This window comes from Scardinius erythrophthalmus, assembly GCF_964197995.2.
Source record: "Scardinius erythrophthalmus genome assembly, chromosome: 24".
NCBI lineage: Eukaryota > Metazoa > Chordata > Actinopteri > Cypriniformes > Leuciscidae > Scardinius > Scardinius erythrophthalmus.
Genome location: NC_138244.1, coordinates 12,743,478 through 12,760,264, shown reverse-complemented (window position 1 = coordinate 12,760,264; position 16,787 = coordinate 12,743,478). Strand labels below are relative to the sequence as shown.

General features: G+C 37.2%; 1 protein-coding gene across 1 annotated transcript in view; it reads right to left on the bottom strand.

Annotated features, from left to right (window-relative positions):
- syt9b (synaptotagmin IXb) overlaps positions 1-16,100 on the bottom strand; it is a 28,036-nt gene extending 11,936 nt beyond the window's left edge. Inside the window, exons 1-3 of the mRNA XM_081355924.1 lie at positions 15,839-16,100; positions 7,155-7,518; positions 6,404-6,950 (exon numbers count right to left, since the gene is read on the bottom strand). Coding sequence (XP_081212050.1) covers positions 6,404-6,950; positions 7,155-7,518; positions 15,839-15,986 — 1,059 coding nt within the window. The 5' untranslated portion in view covers positions 15,987-16,100. The remainder of the gene's footprint in view (positions 1-6,403; positions 6,951-7,154; positions 7,519-15,838) is intronic.
- Between the last annotated feature and the right edge of the window lie 687 nt (positions 16,101-16,787).

Genomic DNA, 16,787 nt, shown 5'->3' with positions numbered 1-16,787 from the left:
ATTCTCTGAAAACAGCTCGTAATATCTTCTGCAGTGTTGCTTCAAGGATTTTTTAAATATTCTAAATGGAAAGTAAATAAATAATAAGTGAATAAATAAAGGATATTAAACATTTTTTTTTTAAAAGAACATGATGGTGAGTAAATAATGCAATGCAATTGATTTTCTTGTAGCCAAACAGTAAAAATATCATAGTAAAATAGCAAAATAAGACGGTTAATCTAACTGTCCCTTTTATTGTACTTAAGTTTGTAGTGTTTCTGTCCCTGACGTGTCATGGTAAAGTGGGCGGGATGTGGTGGAAAGGGGCGTGGGACAACCGGCTATTAATGCTCAGAACACACCCACTTTTTGTGTGTGAGAGACATAAGGGTTGGACCTCGTGAAACCAATTCCTCTCCGGCGAGGTAATTGAATTACGCCCTTCCATCTGTAGACTATAGGATAACAGACGCCTCTGCTCTCATAAGCACTTAAATCAAGTCAGCGGTAAAATTATGGTCACTTGCGAACTGTGAATGAAATTATAGTGCAGTTGCGAAGAGGTTGAATATGGCTTGAAGAGAGTCTATCTAGTGTGATTCTCCATCTCCAATCCCACCCACCCCCACTCATTCAAAGGCTTATTAACAAGGGCTGCTCGCCACATTACAAAGAAAGAACGTAATGAACACATTGATGAAAGTCAGGGCAAAGTGAAGAGGCTTGTTAACATTTGCTTAATCACAGATTTTCCATTTTGTGACAAGACCACATGCAGAAAGTAAATCTGTACTCAGCACTGGCACAAAACCTTATAATTTCATATGAATTCAACTCAGAGAGGGCTATTTCATTATTTATTTCTCATTATCATTATTTATTTCTCCTTATATCTCAAAATTGTTCTTTTGTCTCAAAATGACAGCTTTGTAAACTGTATGTCTTACGCTTGTGAATTTTACATCTAGATATTACAACTTTAATTTTCCTAATTGAATCTTTATATCTCAGAATTGTTCATTTGTGTCTCAAAATGACAACTTTATTCCCCTTAATTGCAACTTTATGTCTCACAATTGTGCCTTCATATCTCAAAATTGAGACTTCTTGTAATTGTGTCTCTATATCTTAATAACAGCTGCAACTAATTTTCATAATTGCGACTTTATTTCTCACAGTTGTCCCTTAATTTCATTTTTACAACTGTATCTCACAATTGCCTTTATACAGTTACATATAGTGTTGTCAGCAAAGTATCTAACCTAAAAACGCACATAAATTTGTCAATTTTTCCTGATGTCTGTTACTACATGCAGACCTACAGTAGTCTTTCTCTTTCAACTGCCATAAAGCTTTATATTATCTGTGAATGGCTTCATTGACTGCCGAGTGCCGACTATTTCAAAATGTCTGCTGAAATACCCCTGTCTTTCATGTCTATGCTTACAAACAAACAAGAAAATAAGGGTTTGCTTTGTTACAACCCTCTCCACCTCAGTCAGATTGTTGTATTGCTTGCTGTAGAATGGTGGTATGGGATTATGATGTACAGGGTGGGCCATTTATATGGATACACCGTAATAACATGGGAATGGTTGGTGATATTAAAGTCCTGTTTGTGGCACATTAGTATATGTGAGGGGGCAAACTCCTCAAGATGGGTGGTGACCATGGTGGCAATTTAGAAGTCGGCCATCTTGGATACAACTTTTGTTTTTTCAATAGGAAGAGGACCATGTGACACATCAAACTTATTGGTAATGTCACAAGAAAAACAATGGTGTGCTTGATTTCAACGTAACTTTATTCGTTCATGAGTTATTTACAAGTTTCTGACCACTTATAAAATGTGTTCAATGTGCTGCCCATTGTGTTGGATTGTCAATGCAACCCTGTTCTCCCACTCTTCACACACTGATAGCAACACCGCAGGAGAAATGCCAGCACAGGCATCCAGTATCCGTAGTTTCAGGTGCTGCACATCTCGTATCTTCACACCATAGACAATTGCCTTCAGATGACCCCAAAGATAAAAGTCTAAGGGGGTCAGATCGGGAGACCTTGGGGGCCATTCAGTGTGTGAGAACAGGGTTGCATTGACAATCCAACACAATGGGCAGCACATTGAACACATTTTGTGACCACAAGTGGTCAGAAACTTGTAAATAACTCATGAACGAATAAAGTTACGTTGAAACCAAGCACACCATTGTTTTTCTTGTGACATTACCAATAAGTTTGATGTGTCACATGGCCCTCTTCCTATTGAAAAAACAAAAGTTGTATCCAAGATGGCCGACTTCTAAATGGCCACCATGGTCACCACCCATCTTGAGGAGTTTGCCCCCTCACATATACTAATGTGCCACAAACAGGACTTTAATATCACCAACCATTCCCATGTTATTACGGTGTATCCATATAAATGGCCCACCCTGTAGATTACATTAACTTTAAAGGCTACTTTTCATCATAAATAAGTTTGGGGACACATTAAATTGATCCAAAGTGACAGTAAAGTAATTTACAACAAAAATATTTCTATTTTAAATAAATGCTGTTCTTTTGAACTTTCTATTCAAAGAATGCTGAAACGATAGCACTGTTTCCACAAAAATATTATGTAGCACTACTTTTTTTAACAATGATAACAAGACATGATTCCTGAGCAGCAAATCAGCACATTAGAATGATTTCTGAAGGATCATGTGACACTGAAGGCTGGAGTAATGATGCTGAAAACCATGTGGCATCAAGTACACTAATGTGAAACAAGCAACTATCTCGTGTCACAATCATTCCCAAGCCAAGAACTGCTGGATTAAAGCCTTCGTTTCAAGTTTACAAAAAGTGTCATTTCAGTCGCAATCCGAGGTAAATGTCTCATGGTTAGAGGTGAATCCTGACGGGAGATTCAATGGCACTAAATCCTGCTGATCGACCTATTTACTCTTCCGGATTAGAGATGCGTCAATCTTTCTCTCTCCAGCTGGGTGGAATGGATTGGCCTTTTCGTACATTAACTAGCTGGTGTTTTATTTATAGGCAGAGCCGAATTACACCTTGAATAGATCTGAGCAAACATAATCATTCATTCAGATTGAAATGCAAATGGCTTGCAAAAAAAAAAAAAAAAACTGAAAGGTTAAAGTTGCTTTTTTTCAGAGGTGATATTCGGATAGTTGTATCCGCATGTCATGATCGTGTATGGTGGATTGTATTTCATTTCAATCTAAGACCGCCTGTGCTGCTGGAACTCTCATGCATTTTTAACAAGTTACTCAGAATCCCTAAAGTAATACAGAGTTAGCATGAAGGTAGAGAGCACTCTGACATCTGTGCTACACTGATCGATGCCAATTATATAGAAATTAACCTGATTCAATCAGATAGAGAGAGCAGTAAGATAAATGGTACAAATTTTATATTTTTTTATATATTTATTTATTTTTGCCTTTATTAATCACAGACGGCTTTATCCAATAAGATCAACAAGTGCTTGCGTAAACATGATTTACCTTTATAGAGTGCTGCAGAGATTAGGCCTACGTCAAAACCCGAAAGAATAATTCGCCAGAGATTTTCCTAATGGTTTTTACATTTATGTGTAAAATAAGATCTGTGGTAAGCATATGTTGACGATACTTGGACGTTTTCAAAACATCCAAATATCGTCAATTTGTGTTTTAACCCCCATCATAAAAACCAATAGGGAAATCTTGAGGGAACTGGTGAATTAATCTTCCGGGTTTTGATGTCAGTCCTGCAGCTCTATTAGTTGGGGAAAAGACTGATTTCCACTTTTAAAGTCAACTTAAAATAAAAAGATTGACCCTATTTACTTTCTCAAAACACGAACTGTGCTTATGTAATCCTCTGAATCATGGTTGCCAGGTTTGCATAACGAAACCAGCCTGATTGTTATTTAAAACCCAGCCAATCAAGGCCAAAACTAAAAAATCGTTTTCCAGGGGGTAAAATTTAGTATCCCAGGGGTGTTCGCTTCAAACTGCGGGCTAAACAACAACAGTGTAAAAATAGCCCAACATTGCGGGAAAACCGCAGACTTGGCAATGCTGCTCTGAATTGACTTAGCTATTGTTTAACTAAACTATTTAGCCATTGTTTTAGCAAACTCGCATTAAAATTTGCTCCAATACTGTGTTTAACACCCACTTTTCACCATTGAAACTATCCTTGGTTAAGATTCTTTCTTTTTTTCCAATTAAATATCTTGTTGCAATCAGAAATATGTCAGATTACAGAAGCAAAATGGGCTGCAATGGCAATTCACTCGTCTTAAAATAATTGCTTTATGAATGTGTGCAAATGACGACCAAACACCAGAAAACAACTGTATAATTGTTTAAGTGGCACTGAAGTCATCAACATACAGTTATCAAACGTTATCGAAATGTAAAGTCTTACACCATAGTATTACATAAGTTATGTTAGATATACAATCAAGCCTCCAAAAATGATTCATGCATTGATGGCACGTGTGGATTGTGTTCCACCAAGAGGCGATCCCTAGAGGTATGGCCCACTTATATGCACTGAAACAGCCTGTGATGCTCTCTATCCCTTAGACACTAACCTCTAGATCCAGTGAAATACATGAAATTGCTGCTAGACTAAAATAAACATGTCAACAATGATGAATACTCATTTATAGCATGGATAATATTCAAATAGAAAGTATGATTATCCAACCATCCCATTTAATACAATCCATTCCATACTTCATTTAAGGGAACAGAATTGAGATCCACATTAAATCCCTACAGAATGCAGTTTGTCCTGTATTTTAGCACAGCACCACCAAACAGCTGAGAATATTTTGATTATTTAAAATGTAAAATTACAGGTAAGGCTTCAAAACCAATTGTAAAAGATTTTTTTTTTTGCGAGAGTCATCCGCCAAACAGGTTTCAAAATATTATAAGAGAGTGAACTATTCCTTTAAGTACAGTATGTCATACCGCCTGCACACAAAAACCTCAGTGTTTCTTTATTGGCTGAGGGCAATTCTCCCAGACAACTGGCACAGGTCCACTTATGAGACGGACCAATTTCACCCCATCGGACATCTATCCTGCGCTCCTTCAAATTAAAACAATAAACCTGAAACCACCGTATATTCATGTCAGAGCAAACTCTCCAGCTATTTCAAATATAGGTCACCCCTACGTGTGCCATGTGTGCTTATGAAATATTCACAATTCTCAAAGTATATTTTTATGTTGCTCCCTCTGAAGCATGAAAGTGATCGGAGGAGAGAGAAAACTATCCTCAAATATTTTCACTTGTTCTTTCAGTATGACCATTAACTGCATTTACTTCACAACGGTTACAAATGGACTAATAATACCATTTCCAATTCCATTCATATTTCATGGTGTTAAAATGAACTGTTAACACCAATATAATCTTGCCAAAAGTACAGTAGTGTTCAAATCTGTCAGAGATTTTAGCACATTGCAACACATTTGTGTGACGCTTAATCTGATTTTATAAATAATGGATTTTTTTTTACATTAATATAATCTGGAGAGAGAGAGAGAGAGAGAGAGAGAGAGAGAGAGAGATAGAGAGAGAGAGAGAGAGAGAGAGAGATGATTTAATGTTTTTGAAAGAATTCTCTAATGCTCTTCAATGATGATTTTTTTTATTAAAAAAATATAGTGAAAACATTAATATTGTTTAACAATTTGTTAATAATTCAAATTCATAAAAAGTAATTTATTCCTGTGATGCAAAGCTGAATTTTCAGCACCATTACTCTTCAGTGTCACATTATTTTTGTGGAATATATTGTGGAAACTGTTTTTTCCCCAAGGATTCTTTGATGAATAGAAAGTTCAATAGAACAGCATATATTCAAAAAGAAAATCTTTAATAATTTAAAAATGCATCCTTGCTGAATAAAAGTATTTTTTTTTTTTAAATCTTACTAACTAAACTTTAATATAACGTTTTTTCCTTGATTTCACTAATTATAAACTACAAAATATATAGAGAAAATATATACATATAGAAAATGATTATAATTACTGAAATCAAGGGAAACGCACACAAAGTGTTCTTGTGTTTGGTTTAATTTAAACTGACACTATCATCAATGTACAAATTCCCAGCATAGATTTCCAATAGCAGCCTCCCGTACCTGGATAAAACCTTGTTGAGTCACACACTTGAAGCCTCCACAGAGTCGCAGCACTGCATACGCCAGCTAATTCAACCAACACCTCACACAAGCCAGGTGATGAAACAGCCTTTCTTTCCTCTCATGAATGTTACTTTTCTCACTATTTAGAGATTCTGCCACAGGAACATCACTTGAGAGGACCGAACACACAATGTTTAAGGGCAAATTCAGGAGTAATATTGACATAAATAGCATACAGTGTGGAAGACTTACCGCACTAACATAAAGGATATCCCTGCAGAGCTTGGTTTCCTGTGGAAAGTCAGGTAGATCCAGGAAGTTGTCCACCACCACTTGGCCAATGACGTCGTGACGCGAGAAACGGTCGAAGTCGTAGACGCTGAAATGGAGCTTGCGCGTTGGAAGCTCGGCGTACTCCACAGGAAACAGGAAAACCTCGTCGAAGATGGGGTTCAGAGTCTTGCGGTGGACCTTGGTTTGATGCTTGGTTTTGCGTTCTGGCAACAGGTAGATCTTCACGTACGGGTCGGACGTTCCCGTAAAGTCCTTGGCAGGTAGGTCTTGGGCCTTGTGGATCTTCACGATGAGCTGCTCCAAGTCGCAGTCGTATTTGATGATGAAGTGCAGGCGTCCGCAGCTGTCCGCTCGCCTGACGTCATCCGCATCCACTGACCTCTGCTTGTAGAGCTCAGGCTTGATGCTCCCCAAGCCCGGACCTGTTATGGACTCCTGTCTCTGGAACTGGGCCATGTTGAAATCGTGATTGGAGACGTTCATCTGTCTCCGGATGGAGTTGTGCCTGAAGTGAGAGAAAAAGGGGGGCGGATTTCTGTTGGTCACCACTATGCTAGACATCTAAATAACGAGACTGAAAAGAACTTTAATTAAAGCTGAAGGTCACAGAGGCTCACACTGTCTGACAAATGCCAACTGGGAATTGCTAAATGAATATCAATGGTGGCTGAGTGATTATGCCTGATGAAGTCAGGAACACATGACTCACCTGACAGATGAGGTCGGTTCGGTGACTTGTCGCTGTACGCGAGCTACATGGATGTGGTTGAGCTCCTTTGCCTTAGACTGGGTCTCCAGCTGGATGTCCGGGGACGTGTGGCTGATCTTCATGGCTGACTCTGGGAGCACCGTTGGGCCGATGGGATCCTTCTCGAAGTCCTCGCTGTATTCCCGCTCCATGCCCTCCACCTCGGCCAGGACCGGCTTCTGCTCGCCCTGCTGGTCCTTTAGGCCGGGCCAGAAGCGATCTCGGTACGGCACCCAAAACAACTTCCATGACACGAACAGGGAGACGGCAAACAGCGCCAGGCCACATGTGGTCACCAAAAGGGACAACAGGCTCACAGACACATCTGGAGCAAAGACCAAGAGAGAAAGTTGGTCATCCTCCACCTTGAAGATAACTATAACTATAAAGTTTTAATAATCATTCTAATTCTATGCGACTAAGGAAATTCCACACCACAACTGTAATGAAAACACAACGTTATCACTAGAAAAACGTTCAAAACTTTTTTTCCAGCTGATGAACGATAAAAACATCGACAGCCAATCAGAAGTGCTGTAGCATTTAAAGCGGCAGGCGACAAAACTGCAGTGCGTTCTTATAATAAACAGAACGTGGTGTGAACGCTAATATAGTTATCATTCTTAGTTTGAAGGGGCCTATAGTCTTAAGCTAATTAACATAAATTTCATTAACAGAATCATTAAGAGAAATTAAGAATTTCAAAATGACTTGATTAGTTCTGCTAGCTGATTAGCCTGCTAACTTAGCCTTTACCCTTCAACTATATGATTTATGCAACTTATATGTTTTTGTTTGATCAGGCATTACAAATGGACTCAACAGGCGAGCTGAATTGTTTATGACGCATCCTTAGAACAGTAAAGTGAATTTTCACAAATAATTCAAGTATTTTATAAAGGCTTTAAAGTTATTCAGGTTTGTGTCCAAACAGACCTTCAAAATAAAAGCTGAAAACTTTACAAAACCTTTTCTGTGATGCAGATATTGAGATATTTTGCAAAAGACATCTAATATCTGGATTAGACTTGAACCTTAACTCTTAACTGCTGATTGCACAGTAATAGATACATATAAGATCCACTCCTAACTCCTTCCCTATCTCTTTCTTTCTTTCTTTCTCTCTCTTGAGATGGTTTCTCTGAATTAGGCCACCCAGGCAGAGATGCTTTTAGTGTGGACTGAATGAATCCCTTTCAGACCACCCTGCCTCCTGCTTACTATTCTGTCCACTCCAATCTTTTCTCCCTGTATGGGGTAAAAATATATATGTTCAGACTACTTTTATAGGTTATCATACCTGAGACAGGAAGACTTAGGTTGCACTTGATGTCAAAAATGGTGTAATTCTGTCATTATTTACTCACCCTCGTGTCATTCCAAACATGCATTTCTAGAGCACAAAAGGAGATGTTAGGCAGGATATTAATGGTGCTTTTGCATATAATTAAATGATCAAGGGCTCCAAAAATGGCAAAAAAACACAAAAAAGTACCATAAAAGCCACCATTCACTTTCACTGTATGGAAAAGATCAGTGTGAACATTCTGCTAAACATCTTTTGTGTTCTGCAGAAAATCAAACAAGTTTGGAACAACATGAAGGTGTTTAAATCATGGCAGAATCTTCTTTTTTTGTGGAAAAAATTACATTAAAACTTCAACAGCTCAAGTGTTGTATTATGAACTTTTAAAATAATAGTTTTTTTTAATGATTTGAGGCTTATAAAAGTGAAGAATTTATATAATACATCTTTGGTCATTCCTTTTTTATAATAAGTAGTTACACTTTCCATAAATCATGAGAAAATAGCATTGCGCTAAAATATCAAGTACTTTGATTTGATTTTCTTGATTTGGCTGTTCTGAAATTTCATGAGTGCTCATTAAAAGCGAGCACATATCATTTGACAAAACAGATCCTCCTGCAGGCTTCATACTGGGAAATCATAAATTGAATGGATTAATCATTTCTTCCTTTTGTAATGCTGTCAAGGTGTAATCAGTATTATTAGCATTCAGCACTGTTCCACAGACTTTAATAGACTCTGTGGGATTCCAATGACACAGTAAATTAAAGGTCCCGTTCTATGCCCCTTTTCACAAGATGTAAAATAAGTCTCTGATGTCCCCAGAGTGTGTATGTGAAGTTTGAGCTCAAAATACCCAACAGATCATTTTTTACAGCATGTTTAAATTGACATTTTTTGGGGCTCAGAAAAACGACCTGTTTCAGTGTGTCCCCTTTAAATGCAAATGAGCTGCTGCTGGACGGCACAGGGGGCGGAGCTTCATGAGCTCGTGCTCAGTCTGTCAGGAAAAATTCATCTCACGGAATGATGATAATATCAGAAACTCTCAGTAACGGCGTTCATTTCGAGTCGGACAATAATGCCTACAGAGTCAGATTGCTGTATAGAGATGAAACAGGTATGGTTTAGTAGTTTAATTACGGTCATTATAACGTATTTGTCATCTGCTTGTAGGCTATGTATCCATTATTTATTAATAACCTACAAGTCTGCTGTCTGAATGATGATCAAACATGTACTGATGAGTTTAATAAAGTTTATTGTACATCACACAAAAGATGAAGCGTCAGTTTTACTTCAGAAAATCACCGTAAGAGCTGAGTAAACACAGTAGGCTAAGTTATAAGAAGTGCGCAAGTAACCAGTAGAGTTGAGGGAGCATTCCTGTGGGCGGAGGTTAGTCAAGAAACGGTTCTGGTGATGTCACTAATGCAGGATGTAGAGGGGTGTAGTCCAATCGAGCCGTTTTTTGTAGTCAACTTCTGTTAAATAAAATATCTCGCTTGGCATTGAACTTTGAGCTTTATAATTTTACAGATATTATTTATGCTCTAACAGCAACATTACACACTAACTAAAGTTTGAAACATGGAATCGCATGCAACGGGACCTTTAACCACAGGCTTCATTTGCGTAACAGTGGACTAAACCATGTGCATGACATCCAGCACACTTCCGATACAACAATATCCCTGTCTGCATGAAACGTCACAATTAGAGGGCCATTTTGATTTGGAAACATTGTGACATTGTTACAGTGTAATTATATATTTAAGTACTGAGTAATAATAAGCAACTACATGTACTTACTATAAGATTAGGGTTTGGTTGAGGGTTAGTTGCATGTAACATATGTAACACTGACACTGTAGAATAAAGTGTTACCTTTTAAAAGTTATGCGTTACAACACTGCGTTACTCCCTAAAAAATACTTTTTTATGAACAGTAATGCATTACGTTGCATTTGCGACACTTTTTCTCACCAAGGCTGGGTTTCTGATCATATATAATTTATTCGAATTAGCCAACAATTCAGCAAAACGTAAAATACAGCAGGTTGTGAATTTCCATGAGAGCATGTTGGCTAAAATATAAAATAAAATAACATTCTCTACAGTCACCGTGTCCTTAGTTACGATATGGACACACATTATGAATAAATGATGCAACAGAGAACATGCTCTGACTAGCAGCCTCACTGGGACACATATTCAGTGCGATAACATTTCATGCATATTGTTTCAGTGGGGGACTCCAAAAGTAAGCTAAAAAGGACACCAAGCTTAAATCTGAACTGAAAATGAAGATCATGCAATGTAGATTTCTAAGTGTACTGTAAATATCAGAGCATGTTTCAATGCTAAATCTAAGCAAATCAGATTTATCCAAATAAACAGAAATACTGAGATGATGAAAAAGTAATGCGGTGAAAAAGTGCTGTTGAAATTTACTTATAATATAATATAATTTACTTATATAATTCACAACATAAACATCCTGGGATGCCTCAAAGAAGTGACTCCTGTCTAATGAAGCAAATGTGAGATTTTGTTACTGATTATTACATGTTTTTGTAGTGACCGCCATTCTGAAGATGACTAAAAATATTTAAAGGTGCACTATGTAACTTTTTTTGTTCAAAATTAACTCTTTCCCCACCAGCGTTTTTGAAAAAAGTTGCCAGCCAGAGGCAACATTTTTGATCATTTTCAAAAAAGTTTCATGGATTTATGAATATCTAAACATGCAATAAATCAAAAGAAAGAACAGACCCTCTGCTTTTAAACAAAACAAAAAAACTTTTTGTTTTATTCCAGTTTCATGCATTCGACAAGATCGAATCCATCCTGGGTTGACATTTCATTCGGTAACATTAGGCAGTTTTGATTTATATGCTGTTTAAAGGTGCATAGCGCAAGATTCTGAGTTTTTGCAGAACTATGCCACCTCTGGCGGCAAACGAAACTGCAGCCAGAGATGTGCACGCTCACTAGACAAAAGTTTTCTTTTTTTTTATCTTACGTGGAGTTTGCGTTGGTGTTTGAAATGAACTACAAGCAGGTCTCTTACAATCCATCTTCTACGGAGAATGCCGGCGAATACACAAACCTGCCAGACATAGCTATGTGAGCGTGCCGTGAACGCGCATGACGTCACGCCCAGTCTAAAATTCCGGCCCGAATCCCTCTTATTTATTTTACTTTACAGGATTATAGAGACAATCTCAGTATAAGCTTAAGCTTAGTATAAGTGTTGACATTTTAGATATAGCGGGATGGTTTTCATTGAGAATATATGTCTCGTCATAACCGTAAATAGAGAAAAATTGCCCAGGTTCGCCGCGTGTATGGTGTGTGAGTGGCATAAGTTAGTTGTCACAACGAGCAAGAAAGATAAACATGGAGCATGCAAAATCTCAAACCTCCTGGAATCACCCGGTTTTGAAAAAACGCAGAACAGAGGAGAGTCAAAAAGAGAATGGGATACGATAGAGCACGTAATAAAACCCGAATCAACATTGACTAAGCAACATTGAGTTGACTTCATTACGGTTGTTTTAGTGCTGTGCTGGAATTTATTTTGAAGGAAGTACCGTGTTTATTAATGGGTATAGCTACAGTAATGTCTTAAGTGAGTCAGCTAGAGATCCTTTCCATCTAAACTGGTTATATCACTTAAACCTAGTAGTAAATGTTTTATGAGCAGTAGGATAACAATATTCATCCACACAGTCACGCAAAGACGAAGCACAACCAAAACAATGTTCTTCCACAAAATGCATGCAGTTTTGTTTTTTAACTGCTAGAGGGCCAAAGTCACATAGTGTACCTTTAAAACATAAAAAGTTGAAGAAATCATAGTATTCATTCAAGATCTCAGCCAATGCCCTGACTAACAGTTAAAGCAGCCAATCACATGTTTGTTAGACAAATGAAAACAATTAGCGTTGTCAATTCATGTATGTGCATTAGCCTGACTAGCTTGAAAAATGCAAGCCTTTTTATGTAATTTCAGCTAAAAAGCACAATTCATTCCTAATGTGAAATATCTGTTTAAATGTAGCAATGACAAACATTTTAATAGATTACGCTCTTTCTCCATTCAAATGTGAGCTATACTTGTATAACTGTAAGTTTTGTTTCCAAGATGGCCGCTGACTCTGAGTGAACTGACTTGCCATAAAAGGGAGTTTAAAAAGATCAAAAACAATTGAGGTTGTTGACTCATTGTGGATGTTTCTTCATTTTAAGGCACTAACAACAAGCACTCAGAAAGAACACTGCATCTCTATGGAAACATCTTCATGTTGCATCTGTAATGGTTACAAATATGGAAACTAAAGATTGCGTCTCATGGTTTCAAAATGATTTCACAATCCCACAAGACACTAAACTCATTTCTAAGCTCTGACATCACATTATTCACTTATCCAAAACAAGATTAATGACACAGGCTTAAAGCGAATTTGTTTACCATTACTTTCCCGCTCCCACAAAATAAAAAAACAAAAAAGAGATTGCATTTTTCGTCCTCCGAGTTTTTTGTGTCCTTATGAGCAAAGATGAACCCACTTTTACATAAGAAACAGAGGAACATGAAGCCACCTGCTGAGGTAAGCACACCTGAATGTCTACAAGAAAAGGTCAGGTCACTTAGAGAAGGCAAACCATGATTTAGGGTGTCAAAATTGATTACAGCCAGATTTTCCCGAAAACTGCCTCTAAATTTGCATGTTCATTTTAATAAGCTAGACACAGTACATTCCCAGGGATCATGTTGTTATGCATCTTTTTAAGCAGGTGTCTGCTTGAGCTTTAGCAGGTGTAACATAAATCCAGACACCTTTTACATCTGGGTATTTGTTCACTTATGAACACAAAAACACTATTTAATCATTCTTTATACGCGTGATAAGCATGCTAAGGCATTTAGGTAAGTTCGAAAGACCATATTCACCCAGCTCAACCTCTCACAAATGTCTATTTTTATTTCTGCTTCTGTGAATCCAGGTGGCAGAGTGCAGATGCTAGCAGCTACTAGCCAATCAGATCGAAGCTGGGAGACTGTTCGCAAATTTAACGGCAATATACAAAGTTTTTTTCTGCCCAAGGGTAGAAAAGTGTTTAGAGGCTGACCAATCGAAGACAATTTTATGACAGTCCAGATGTCAACGGTAGTAGAAACTATAGGTGAGGGTAGCTATGAATAAATATGACTCACATAATAGTACACAAGCTTCACAGTCAATAGCCCATCATTGTTGCATTGCTCATGGATGTGTTATAAACTTTCCCGTGTAAGAATGAGACACTGTCTTTCCTGTGTTTGGGCCGTCAGTTACACATAGACCTGTCAATATGCGTCCACAACATGCCATCTGAACTGCATGCCATCAATAAGTCATCTATTACAGTGATGTGTTATTAACCTCTCAAAAGTGCCAGGTTCCCTTGGGTTCTATTACAAAAGACTTCCCACCATACAGGCACTTTGCAGCGAAGCATGTGAACTCCCATCAGGCTAAGAGTAAATTTACTGGGTTCCTATGTCTGAACCAAGATGTTTCCTTTCATTAAATTCTTGTACAATCCATCTTGAGGGACCAAATTACTTGTATGAATCATTCTCCCATGGGTCTGAAGGCCTTGTGTTAACGGATGTCAATGCAGGGTATCACAAAGGAGAAAGTGTACAGAGTGGCAGGGTGGGGTGGAATCCTAATGGCTTCCCGTCGACCGTTCTGTCTCAGAGGATGAGGACGAAAGGATCTGAGGAGAGCATGATCTACGAATGAAGGTTCAGTGAAGCTAATGTTTAGTTTAGCCCATATAATGAATCAAGCAGAACTCTATTTATGACATCAATGACAGGTTGTTTTGTGGATTCACAAGTTTCCTGTGAAGCCTTCCAGGAACACTGAATACCTGTGTAAAAATGTTGTGCTTAATTTAACTTCTGAATGGCAAAAAGATACAAAACAAAAAACAAAAAAAACGTATTAATGTTCCTGTCGGTCGTGCAGGAATATTATTGCTAAAATTACACTGCCTCTGACATGCTGCTGCATTAAATCTCAATGAATGTAGGCTGCATTTCCAAATGGCAAAATACAGGACAGCTCGAAATAGGTCATTAATGCTGGACTGTGGGGATTGATGATTAGGGCTTGTTTTGTGTGTGTGTCTGTGTGTGTGTGGTTGTCTTGAAGTAAAATAGATATATTAATATAGAGAATAAAAACTAAAGCAAACAAACAAAAACTAAATAAATAAGAATAATGTAAAATGTAGTCTAAATAAAAAATGTATAAAAACAATCCAAATACCATTGTTAACATAAAAATGTTAGTAATTTTATCAAAGAACCTGTCAAAAATTATATACATTTATGAGCTTATGTACAGTAATTAGATAATGATGTAAATGTAACTTTACTTTAGAAAAAAAACATGTTTACACGTTGTTTACATACATAGCCTATATATATATATACATACATACATGCATATATAAAGATACATAAAGTGAACATATACATATTATACATACATATATATACACATACACACACACACACACACACACACACACACACATATATATATATATATATATATATATATACACACACACATACATGCATACATACATTCATACATAATATATATATATATATATATATATATATATATATATATATATATATATGTATATATATGTGTGTGTGTGTGTGTGTGTGTGTGTGTAATTAAATATAGTAACAAAGCATAAAAAAACATTTATTCCTTGTTATAAGTTATATACATTGTCTGTTTTTAACAACCAGTGTAACGTTAGACATATTAAGAAAAAGAGTCTAGTAAACTGAATAAACTAAACGAAGCATAAGTCAAAAATGACATAAATAACAATAATCAAATAATAATCTTAGTAAATAAGAGCACGACAACAACAAAAGTACGCCTTTTTAATCTTAATAAATAGGCTACTGTTTGCTTTATATAGCCTAATGTAACTAATGGGTGTGGTTACTTTAATGACAAGAAACACTTCATCAATGCTAGCTGCTAATTAGCCGAACATTTAAACAAAAAATTGCATATTTTAAACACGAAAAGTCGCCAGAAAATCTTCCTGATAACTTTTAAGAGACAGAAAAAAATACCTGTAACTGTTAAGTACCATGACAGTATAATATTCGTATGTAGTTTAAAAGCAGCTGAACGCGACTGTTTAAATGTGATTTTCGGCGTTTCGATTAGTTACGACACACGACACCTCGTCAGCACGGTAAAACAAAATGTTTCAAACAAGAATTAAACACTGTCCTTACCAGAGTCCGAATATCTCGGTCTCCCGAGATCGCGAAAATAGTAGGTGAATTCCAAGCAGTTTTCATTGTGCACCTCTCCTCTCGAGCACAGGTCAGACAGAAGCTCCAGCGCCTTTCCACAAATCTCATCCTCTCTGTCTGCAGGCATTTCCCACCAGCATCCTTCTGAATGAACACTTCTATAACGCCTATCGAGACACTGACCGCCGCTTCCAGCTTCTGACAGCGCTCTTCATACTCGCCCAGACCAATCCCATTAGGAAAGTTGAATTGAACAGTGTCCTGTTGTGTTCAGATCAAGCCCACAAGTTTGCACTCATGAGTGTGTCTATAGTTGGGTGCATAACGCTCGGTGACACTGGTTGAATTCACACAGTCAGCTGGGCTACTCCCGAAAAAAACAGCAAGTGTCAGAGCTGAATTGCATCTTCATGAATGAAAAACTGTTGGCTGGCTCGCATCTTCCTCAAGCCTTCTGGGATCCCTTGTCTCCTGCCAATCTAAAACTGCTCCTCCCACACCAGCTTTGCTCTTCTTCTCCACACCAGACTTAGATTACAGGATCATTTGGCTATAAATCCCATTTGTGCTCCTCAAATCCATAAGAAATCAAGTTGTTGAGCAATTGAAAAATGAGAAGGGAGAACATTCTGCCAGAATGGTATGTCTTTTTGTTAAACAACAACATTAGCAGTTGTAAGTACAGGCATAAAATAGCCTACATGTTTTTGTGCACTGATGCTGATGATACTGATGATGCTGAAATTTACAATTAAAAATATTTAGGCTAAATGTCATTGCCAAAACTTGAAAATATAGTGATGCATTACTGGCTGATTAAAAATGTATTCCAAATCAAATACAAATCTTTCTTGCATAAAATAAATGATTATATACTGTATATATATATAATTTTATATATAATTTACAGCTAAATTTATTGAATTTA